Source organism: Lactuca serriola, chromosome 7, assembly GCF_051521515.1.
Source record: "Lactuca serriola cultivar US96UC23 chromosome 7, Lser_US96UC23_V15, whole genome shotgun sequence".
NCBI classification, from domain to species: Eukaryota; Viridiplantae; Streptophyta; class Magnoliopsida; order Asterales; family Asteraceae; genus Lactuca; species Lactuca serriola.
The window spans coordinates 205,440,845-205,452,627 of record NC_136414.1 but is presented as its reverse complement, the minus strand read 5'-3'; the positions used below and the strand labels follow the sequence as shown (position 1 = coordinate 205,452,627).

General features: G+C 38.7%; 2 protein-coding genes across 2 annotated transcripts; one reads left to right on the top strand and one right to left on the bottom strand.

Annotated features, from left to right (window-relative positions):
* Nucleotides 1–570: 570 nt before the first annotated feature.
* On the bottom strand, nucleotides 571–4,159 carry LOC145063305 (glycerophosphodiester phosphodiesterase GDPDL3-like). Its single transcript, XM_079010895.1, has 9 exons — nucleotides 4,002–4,159; nucleotides 3,572–3,865; nucleotides 3,362–3,474; nucleotides 2,761–3,271; nucleotides 2,657–2,695; nucleotides 2,278–2,556; nucleotides 1,764–1,906; nucleotides 1,118–1,610; nucleotides 571–1,027 (listed from the first exon to the last, which is right to left on the bottom strand). Exons 1-9 carry the CDS (start codon nucleotides 4,096–4,098, stop codon nucleotides 720–722), a joined length of 2,277 nt encoding a protein of 758 aa, XP_078867021.1. The 5' UTR covers nucleotides 4,099–4,159; the 3' UTR covers nucleotides 571–719.
* Nucleotides 4,160–5,946: 1,787 nt separating this feature from the next.
* On the top strand, nucleotides 5,947–6,264 carry LOC145064747 (uncharacterized). The gene has a single exon (XM_079012123.1). It carries the CDS (start codon nucleotides 5,947–5,949, stop codon nucleotides 6,262–6,264), a length of 318 nt encoding a protein of 105 aa, XP_078868249.1.
* Nucleotides 6,265–11,783: the final 5,519 nt, after the last annotated feature.

The following is an 11,783-nucleotide window of genomic DNA, read 5'->3' as shown; positions in this document are numbered from 1 at the left end:
ATCTTTCTTCCGCCTGTCAATAATAGCTTCCGGCAGGCCATCTATGTGCTCCGCATCACTTTCGAAACACACGGACTTCATGCTTCAGATGGATGAATTTGGTACTGGAACTGACGATGTCTCACCCAAAATCCTATTTCATATTTTGTATTTCCACCTGAGTCTTCTCGAGCTTCCATTTGTAGTCACAAAATAGATTGTTACAATAAGGCATTCATGTGAATTTATATAGTGTGGTTCGTGGTGGACCTGTCATTGGCGGATAGCACCTTTTTGTTTAGTCCTCACGTAGGTTAGGTTGTATACAAGGGGACCACTTCAAGCCTTAGGCTCCAACTCCAACGTTTGCTGACTAGTCAGCCACATCGTTTACTTGTGGCATAATAAGCAATATGTCATCATTTTTTCTTCCGATGTGGCAGAGGAAACCTACTGGAATAGGTAAATTTCCCAAATAAGCTGCTAAAACTATAATTCGTATGTTTATAATGCCAAAAAAAAAAAACATTAAGACTTTTTTAAACAAAACCACTAAATTGATTGGAATAACACAATTATAAAACACATTGATTCAAACAAAGAAAGCTAACATGTATTATGTTTCAAATTAACATTATTCCACAAATGAATCAATAATATACTTACTTACAATACAACAATATGAATCGAAATCAAAATCTCCTAAATTAGGTTACACTTACGCATCAACAACCACCACCTCAAAACACCAACACCGTCGCCGCAACAATAACGGCAAGAAAAGAAAACACGACGCCCACGGCAGCTTTAGGTGGTTCACCGCTTGGTGATGCCGTAGGCGGCCCTGTTGAACCACCGCCAGAAGGCGGAGATGGTATTCTAGCTGGAGGAATGGGACCTTCCGCAACGTCAGCATCGGTGAGAATAGGGCTAGGAGCCTCGGCTGGTGGAATTAATTGGGGTGTCATGACTGAGAACAATTGGCCAGGCGATGCAGGAGCCATGTATGCCGGTGTCATATTCGCTGCTAACCCTAAGCAACGGTTCCCTAAATTCATCGTCAAATTAATCAGAAATTCAAACTATGAGAGTAAAAGGATGAAGATAAGGAGTCCGAATTGAACTGAAAACAGCTTACTTGTGTATTTGGCAACAGTGGCGGGGTAATCCGTAATAACACCGTTGACATTGATCGAGACTCCATTGACGTAGGAGTTTATTTCGACGTATGGATCTGAAAAAAAATCCCAAGGTTGTGAAACAAATTCATTGTTAATGAATTGTACGTAGACAGGGAGCTTGAAAGCCTGAAGCTTTGCGACAACATCGGTTTGTCCAACAAGAAATCCTGCGTTACGAGGGAACACGGATTCCTTTCCAATGATAACGGAATTGGCAATCTCACTGATATCTGAGATGGTCGAGTTGAGTGCATCACGGATATTCTCATCGACCTCATAAACAAGCTCATGTCTGTTGCTTCTTGCCTTGAATAATCTCAGCACTGCGCTATCTGAAGACTGGATCAAAATTTTCTTTCTCCTCTGGTTATTGTAAGAAGACGTATTCAAGACGCCCATCACTGCATCTGTTACACTCATTCCCTGACCAGATGCTAGGTATGCTGCATTCTGCATTCATTCATTTCAACAAAAAAAACATCTCACTCTCTGTCTCTTTCTCTTTATCTTTATCTTTCTTTCTATATCCATGGAATGATATATATATATATATATATATATATATATATATATATATGTATGTAATGTTGAATCAAGACTAACCTTTATGTTAATCAAGACTCCAGAAAGGGAAGTAGAATTACTTGCATAGTCCAAAAATTGAGACAAAGTCATAAAGTTGCCAGCGTTTTGGAATCTAGGGTTCCTCGATAGAGAGTAGTTTGAATATGGGTTGAACATTACAGCTATAAAGCATCAAAGAAATAAATTTATAAAACCAAAATAAGAAATTAAGTAGCATATAATTCATCAACTTTAGTTCATCTACAATGGGAGTTGTATGGGAGTTTAACAGAATAAATATGAATATAATAAAGAGGAGAGAGAGTGTGGGGTTAAATGGGCATGCAACGGTTCAATGGATTTGTAAAGGAAATTTATTAATTTTTTAAGAATTTAAATGGATGTATACATTCTCTTTCCTACTTGGCATTTCATACCACTCTCCATGGGTTTAATCCATTGGAGATGGCCTAAGTATATATATATATATATATATATATATATATATATATATATATATATATATATATATATATATATATATGATGCTTACGTTGCAAGGTCTGAATGTCTTTCCATTTGAGTTGGAAGGTAAAGATTCCAGCACCAGAGAGCTGAGGAATTACTAAAGGCTTATTAAAAGGTGAGTTTGCAACGCTTGTTCTATCAAGAAGGTTTATAGAACCCAAACAAATTGGTATTCCATCACTCGTCATCTGAACAGGACAGTCGATAATATCTGCACCATCTGAAACAGCTTTTTCATATGCCATGTCAGTACACCCAGGGTACTCCCCGCTTGCTCCTTCATATGAGATTATCAAGGCTTTTACTAAACACACAACACACCATATATATAATGAAAATCTTGTCAGCTTGCGATTCATGAATAGAAATATTCAAATAGTAATATTTATAGAAAATATTATTACCTTTCTGTGATTCGTTTTTCCCCATGTGAGATAAGCAATCTGCAAATTCAAATGTCAAATTATACTTAATCTGGAACTAATAAGAAGAGGAAAAGAAAAAGTACCAAAAGCTGCAGACGGAGTTATTGGGTTGTCTGAAAGGACGCCATCAACAGCAAAATCCCCATTGTCAACAAAAGAGAGATACTCTTGTACAGGGTCATAACTGTAATTATAGGGAAGTTGCACATCATTTACGAAATTGGAAGCAAAGACTTGGAGACCCGCCTTGTGGGCGTCCTGGACGAGTGTGGTAGCGGGTTGCAAATACAAGTCAGTGCCAACAGGCCATATATATGATTTAGGAACCACAATGGCCGAAGCAAATGTCCCGATAAATGTCAGGTTTCTCAAAAGTGAACCATATGTTTGATTGGTTGTTGGCTCAGTCTCCGACTTTCCTAGAAAACAGAACACCAGACTGGTGGTTGTGCTTCGTCTGAAACTTGGTGCAATACTTGTAAGGAAATTGACTTCGGGTGAAGATATATGGGAGACAATTGCCGAAGTATTTCTCATAAAGTTTGTCACAAAACTTGTCATGCTCAGATTATGCTGCTTGTAAAACGCGTCATGCTGCAACAACAACAACAACAGAGAATTAGAACAACCGGACGGAGGTGATCACTGATCAATCATCTTCATCTTCTATATCAGTGAGCTCACCTGGATATTTAACCACAGTCCAGGTGGCTGTATTTGGTCGGCGACGTCATTGACGGTAAGAATTGAGGAAGACCCATCAAAAACTGGAGTTCGCGAGTAGATGCCCTGGGTTACTGGAAGGAAGATAGAGTGATAGACAGTTACAAACAAACAAACTACAAGCAAGATTAAGATTGATGGAAATATTAAGATGAAGATGAAGTAAGTTACAGAAGACTTTGCCGAGGTCATCAAGGGTGAAATCGATAGGAAACCATCCTTTAACAGGGACTCCGTTTACATTGTAGGTGTTTTCCCCTTTATCAAACGCTGACATAATGGTGGAAGAATTCTGGAGATTAAGACTTGGAAAGCAGATCCCGGCTTTATCTTTAGTCAATTGTACATCACACCAGAGGATGACGTCGGGTACGCTAGTAATCACAGCCAAAGTGTAGGCGTTGAAACTGGAGCTAGGAAATAAACCAGAAAACCCACCATGTGCCACCACCAAAGGGGCAGCTCCTGCAAAACCACATACATACATACATACATACATATTATCAAAAAACTAAAAAAACCAAGCCTGAGGCTTAATTCGTTTGACATTAAAATTGGGGAAAGAAGGAGAATTAAGTTGTTGTATTATATTTGTATGTACCCGTTAATGTTAGCCATGGAGAAGTTGTGTTGGTAGATCCCTGAGCAGCGACCAACGAGAGGAGGCTCAGGTAGACGAGGCACCGGAGGTTCCACATTCGCGGCAAATGTTTTCTGCAACGAGAGAGAGAGAGAGAGAGAGAGAGAGAGAGAGAGAGAGAGAGAGAGAGAGAAGCAGGAAAAGAGAAATGTGTGGTTTAAACTTTAAATAGTGACAGACAAAGAAGATGTTGGTGGTAGCGCGTCCGCACCTTCTCTGCCAGCCAAGCCAGCCGTCTTTAATATTCTTTATTTTTTTAATATTTAATTATTTTCTAACACGAAGGCCCTCAAATGCACAGCTTTTAAAAAATAGATTCATAAAATAAAAGTAGATAGAGACAACCCATTACTAGTCTATTAATATTATTTACGCTACATAATACATAAAGTTAAAGAAAAAAGGGTAAATGCAGACCGTGGATAATGGATTTACATTTGGAGCCAAAGACTCGGCTTAGCCAACAGCTAACCGGCGAAAAAATAAATAAAATAAAGGGAGCCTAGCCGGCCTGCTGCCTACAAGGCTACAACTACAAGGAAAAAAAAGGAAAAAGAAAAAAAGGAGGGGGAGGGGGGAAGATAAGATGTGATTGATGTCACGTTATGAATTCACGTTCTTAAAGGGCCCAACGATTACAAAACTGCATCTCCGGTCTCCAAACTATTACTACCATTATTCCATACAATCATACATACATACATTTATTCTCATATCTTTTTTTTTAATATACTAATAATCCTATTTTGTCCCTTTCCAGAAACAATCATCTCAATGTTCATACCTTTTTTCTTAAATAGAATATGTTGTAATCGATGCATGTTTCGAAGGTGATTCCAAGTGCCAATATGAGTATGAACACGACCTTTCATTTGGTTTCTTTTCTTATTTTATGTGTTTCACATTTATTTTTTATCTTATTTATATAAATGTCAACATTATTTAAGAGCATACGGTATGAGACATATTTGTTCGTTGTGGTTGAGATGGACGGCCTTAATGCCGTTGTAACGCGGGAACACCCCCTTCCCTACTTGTTGCTTCTCGTTGTCTTATAATTCGTGTTCGTTACCATCGGGTGAAACATGAATTATACCGTTTGATTTTAAACTCAAAAGGTCAATTTAATTAATAAAAAAAACTTTAAAATTAATTATTTTTCCTATATAAATACTTATTATCTATACAATTTTTTACACATAACTTCTCTCTTTCTTTCTATATAATTTCAATTATCTTAAAAAAAATTATAGATCCTTTCGACTCGTCCGATGATTCCGATGACGATATTTTCTTCAGGATGTTGTATCATTATTATACTACCGACCTGCTACAAACAGACTCAACCCCGCTACTAACAAGACGTTCGATGTTAAACAGAAATCTCGAGGAAGCACACGAACATCTATATCACAATTACTTTGCGGATAATTGTGTATACTGATCGAAGGACTTCAACAAAAGATTTTGTTTGAGTAGCAATGTGTTCCTATGGATCACCAACACCTTGGAAAGCCGATATCGATTTTTTGCTATACTTTTATACAAAATAAATACAAATGTACTACATGTTTCTTTAATTTTACAACAAATGTATTATATGTTTAAACTGTAGTTAATTTATGTTTAGATATGAATTTTTTCAATTGATATATGATGCTAGAAGTAGACGAGGGTTTACAACGTTGCAGAAATGTGTTGTGGCCATTCGTTTCATAGCTATGGGGGAGTCACCCGACACCATGGACGACTATATGAGAATGTCCGAAAGAACCGCAAGGGAAGTTTGTATACATTGTCAAGAGGTGTTGTTGAAACATTTGGAGACGTGTATTTGCGGAAACCTTCGTTGTATGATTTGTAAGAATTGTATGCGGCGCATAAAGAACGCCATGGGTTTCCCAGAATGATCGGAAGCATTGATTGCACACACTGGAAATGGAAAAACTGTCTAGTTGCATGGAAAGGGCAATACGCAAGTGGTCATCATAGATCGCCTTCGTTGGTTTTAGAGGCTGTTGCTTCTCAAGATTTATGGATTTGGCATGCATTTTTTTGGTTTGTAGGTTCCAACAACGACGTCAATGTTCTTGATCGGTCGCCAATATTCGACAATCTTTGGAATGGAAAGGCCCCGGATGTTCCTTTCACGGTGAATGGAAATGAATACAAATATGGGTATTACCTTACGGATGGAATATATCCTCAGTATTCCATTTCGTGAAGGAATTCCGACACCCGGTTAAAGAAAGAGACAATTTTTTTAAGAGAATACAAGAAGGAGCATGTAAGGATGTGGAACGTGCTTTTGGAGTGTTGAAAGCGAAGTGGCATATAGTTAAACATGCAACACGGCCATTGGATTTAGAAATTCTACGATATATCATGTATGCATGTATCATAATACATAACATGGTAGTGGAAGATAAATGACGAAATATTGCATACTATATCCCAACGGAGCCAAGACACGTTCAATTTCAACTAGGAATATCAAAGTATTTGCATCGAGTCGTTGACATTCAGGACGCAAATAAACACAGACAACTTCAAAAGAACTTGGCGGATTCTATCTTTTGTGGTAACGATAACGAATAACGTTTAGCTTTTTTCTTAAAAAAATGTTTTTTTTTTATGAATAGCGTTGTTTTTTTCTATTTTATTGAATTTGGATGTTATATGTAATTTAATTTTTATGTTATTTTTATTTTTAAAGATTACTTTTTATTCTATGTTATTTATAATTTTTAAACATTATGTTTTATTTATTATGTTATATTTAAAATATATTTGTTTAAATTAAAAAAAATCGAAAAAAAAATATAAAAGAAATTATAAAGTGAAAAAAGTTGGTGTTATAACAAGATGTAACATGGTGATCATTTCCCCACTTAGTGTTATAACAGCATTGGTGTTGTGGCATGTGAGGTGACACCAAAATGATGTTATGACTAGTTGTCCACACCCAATGCTCGAAATTAATAAACTACCTTCCGTCGCCTACGATTTACAATATTTTTATTTTTTAGTAGAATACTTCAAAACATATTTTTATCCTCTATAGAATGTAATGTATGAAAGCAAATGTTATATGTACGATTGGTTAACTTAATATGAATCAAAACTTTGCCATATAGATGAATACATGGCTTACATTATGCGTCAATGTTTAATGTTTTATCTCTGTAATTTTATTTCTTTTTTAAGTTTATCATTTAAATATTAAATATATTGTTTCTTAATTACTAATTATGAATTTTATAAAGCAGACTAGGACCAATGATCGCAGTAAAGAGAAGGAAAGGTGTCAAACATGTTCACATGAAATAACTTGATGAAAGATCTTATGAAAATCTTTCTTTAAACTACTAATTTGATGTGAGGAAGCTCAAAGTCGAAGGAAAACGACATTCGGTTATGGTGGGCTGATAGGAATGACTGGTGGACCGACCATCCTTGACCGTCATTCCCATCCACCCATTCTAGGGGGTGGTCGGAATAGATCGGACGACTTATATCGCATTCGCATGCACGAGGTGGAGTGGGATGGGGGCGGCTATCAGCCCAACCAATGATGGACTTGTGTTGTCCACTTGTGTGGTAGCCAGTGATAACATCGGCTACCCCTAAAAAATTCTCAACTAATGTAATATTAGGGAACAAAAGAAATTATAAATTAAGATACTACTCATAAGGGTGGATGGTATCAACGAAAGATGGCACAAGACATGCGACGATAATGTTTGTGAAACAACATCGAGCAACCCGTGCTCTTGCGATTTGCATCTTTGGCGGGTTGTGTAGCTCGTGATCTTAGTTGCATGTCTCTATCCCATACACCTCTTTGACCATTGACCGGTCAAAAAGTACACAAGCATATATAATTTTATTGTATTTTACATTTTTAGATATATGTAGTTATATACCAGTAAAACCATACTCCAATTCCATTTTATTTTCTCGCAATTTCATTCCACATATCTTTAATTCCCTACTATGGATTCCCATGACAAATACAAGCAAGATGGTTCTAGCCAAAGCCACAAGTGACGAAATGTAAACATCAATCAAGATATTCCATTTTTCTACTCTGGAATCCCAAAACTCAAACTATCCAAAATACCAAAACTATCAACAAAAATTTAACCAATGCCCTATGCAACAATCCTACAATCAATTAGGCTTTCCGAAAAAAAAAATATATTATATATAATTAATACATGCAATTTTCTCTTGGCCGAAGTCAACAAGAAAGTGAAGACTACGAACCTATTGCCGATACACGTGATTATACAAAACACCAAAAGTAAAAGAAATGGTTGGAAAAGGAACATGTTGATGTTTACGAAGATAAGGGACACATAAATAAAAAAAGCTCGGAGGGATTTTAGGAGTCGGTTCTAGAACATTGTTAACGTAACCCGCTAAGAATATGTCAAATGTAACGGAGCCCACGTCTGATAAACGTGGTAGTCAAGGATCAACGTGTGCCTAGCGCCGAGACCATGACATCACCCTCGTGATCCCATGTTTATTCCTTGGAGCCCAAGCACTGAAGCCAACTCATAGACAAAACAATACCAGTCGTCTACCAAAGCGACACGTGTAGTACTCAGGGCCACGCCTCCTAAGAATTATGCACCAATGGTAGTTAATCACTATTGGAGCACGATCCACCAAGGAGACGCCTGCACGTCCTGTCGGCCTAATAGGGACCAAAATTTATTGTCAGGATCTTGTCCCCGCCATGATTGGTATAAATATAACCCTTCTCCTTCAAGAGAAGTGGGACCTCTCACTCACTCTTCTTCTAAACCCATACTCTCTCAACTAGTCACTAACTTGACCGTCGAAGCATTGTTCCGGGAGCCCATCCCGGACGACGATTGAAGACATTTTTCTCTGTGATATGATTCTAAGGCTTACCTCTATTGGGATAACAAGAGGCGACGTTAAGTCCGTGGAACATATCACAACATCTGGCGCCATCTTGACATGTACTAAGAGCTACACAACCTGTGTAACGACACTAGTATGCACAAATCGAAGCAACCCATTGGCGGCTCTAGGTTTGCCCACGCCAAAAGCGCAATCTTCTCTTAGCACACGAGTGGCGTCGGCCCACATTCTCGTAGCGGGCCATACATCCGACCCGTGACCTTTGTCATACGTTACAACGAACTCCACAACCATAACAAGTCAACAGGGTCGCTTGGTTTACCAAACCCAACACTAGCATGAAAAACGTCAAACCTCGACGAAAACCCGACAAAGACCAACAAAACTAGGAAACCTTAGCAATCAAAAGGCCGCGAAACGAACACACTGTCAACGGAACAACGTAGACGAGCTATCATGGAACATCGAAAACATCAACTTCTCGTCAGCAGACTCGTATCCCTACAACTGGAACCCCACAGATCCAATCCTTATTACAATATGCATACGCCAAAAGTAGGTTTACCGCGTATACATAGACAATGGAAGCAACACTGACATCTTGTATGAACACTGTTTCAGGCAAGTACCTACCTCTTGGAAATAAGACTTAAAAACCACCAACTGGGAGCCCATTGTTGGGCTTCACAGGGCACAACCTATGGCCACTAGGCACCATACAACTCCCCCTTACGCTAGTTAGCCATGACGAGAAAGAAGGTGTAACACGGGAAATCAAGTTCTATGTAATACACTACCCGACAAAACAAAACATCATGTTGGGACGACCAATGTTGTTCCAACTACAAGCCATACCGTCAACCATTCACGAAACAGTCAAATTTAGCACGCACGTGGCTCAGCCACAATCGTCGCCAGTACGCCATGTCGGCAAATCTGCCACCAAATCTTCACAGCCCTGGAGTTGGTTCGAACTACCAAAAAATCCAAGGAGGACCACCCAACGGAAAACCACACCATACACCCAGATCATCCGAAGCAAGCAGTATAGATCGGTGCCGATCTATCGGAAGAAACCAAAGTCAAATTAATTATGCTCTTAAAGAAATTCTCCAGCACCTTTTCCCGTCAGCCGTCAGAAATGATCGGGGTGGAACGCGGGATAATTGAGCATAGTGTAACATCCCAAAATTCAAGACCAAAATTTTCATTTTTAATTTAATAATTCATAAAACAGATTATTGAAATCATCATGAAGTTGTCTCATCTCATAAAAACTCATACGTCATATGTCTCAAAACATGTCATAATGTAATAATGTTAGAGTACAAAATCCCAAGAACATCATAGTGCGGAAAATTGTGGTGTGATGCACTACTATGATGCCGGCTCCCTTCCCTTCGAAGAAGAAGGACCGGAAACAACAACTGAAAACTGTAAGCAGAAAGTTTAGTGAGTTCCCCCATAATACTGCATACCATATAATAGCATACTGCCAGGCATATCTGGGTTCCCGACCTACCCTGTCAAGCATATATGGGTGCTCGACCTACCCTGCCAGGCATATCTGGGCGCCTAACCTACCCTTCGGTTTATCTCAAATGGCTACGGGGACTATTTCACCCCTACCACTACCATATAATACATAGCATAACATACTATCAAGCATATTTGGGTACCCGACCTACACTCCGGTTTATCTCAACCGGTTACGGGGTCCAACCTACCCTTCCTACCACTATCACATAATATCATAGCATACTAGCACATCATGCATAACAGATAGTGGCATACCAGACAATTATCACAAAGACAATCATCTCAACTATAATCAACTACTAGTGGGCAAGCATTGGTGCCTTCGACCCACTTCTACTAGAAGGTAACTCACCTCAAACGTCGTGAAGTAACTGAACTATCCTCTGCTCTGGAATCAACTCCTCTCAAACTCCTACACATAAACATCTCCTTTAATTACCCTTTCATACTTATAACCCCCCTTAAGTGTCAACTTGGTCAATTAAAGTCAAGGTCAACACCCTGGTCAAAGTCAACATCCAGTCAAAAGTCAACGTTCTGAGTTGACTCAACTTGTCGAGCTGACCCATCAACTCGTCGAGTTCCATAAATCCAAAAACTCTAAACTCGCGATCAAACTCATTAAGTTCTTTCACAACTCGTCGAGTTCCTCCTATCCATGGTATCGGGACTTTCCCATCCTACTTGTCGAGTCATCCATGAACTCGTCGAGTTTTCCCCGTTATAGAATCGGGACATTTCAACCCAACTCGTCGAGTTCCTCTATGAACTCAACGAGTTCTTCAGTCTATTGAGCCATCTATTGAGCCATCTTAATAGATTAAGCTCATATCCTCCATATCTGGACTCCACACTTCTTCTACACACTGAAAATGTCATTTTAAGGGTAAAGTTTCCAACTTTACCCGTTAATAGTCCTTCTTAATGGGTTTAGCTCAAACCCTAGTTCTTTTAGACTTAGATCTTGGTCCAAAAGCCATAATACTCCAAACCAAGGCATGAAAACTGAGATCTAGGCCCTAGACACCAAATGAACATGTAAAGTCTCATACTTTCCCTCCATGCATGGCTTTTTAGGGCTTAAAAGGCCAAAATGACACCTTAAAGCTTACATGGGGCTTCCATAGCCATAAAGTTTGCACCTTTATGCCATGAAACCCCTTCTAGACCCCATATCTGAAAGGTGAATCACTTGGGACGTCCATTTCCCAAGGACCAAGCTACTTGGACCAAAAACTCAACAAAAGTGGAGATGAAGGTATCTAAGCACACAATGAGCAAGTTAGAAGCTTTTTTCATCTATTG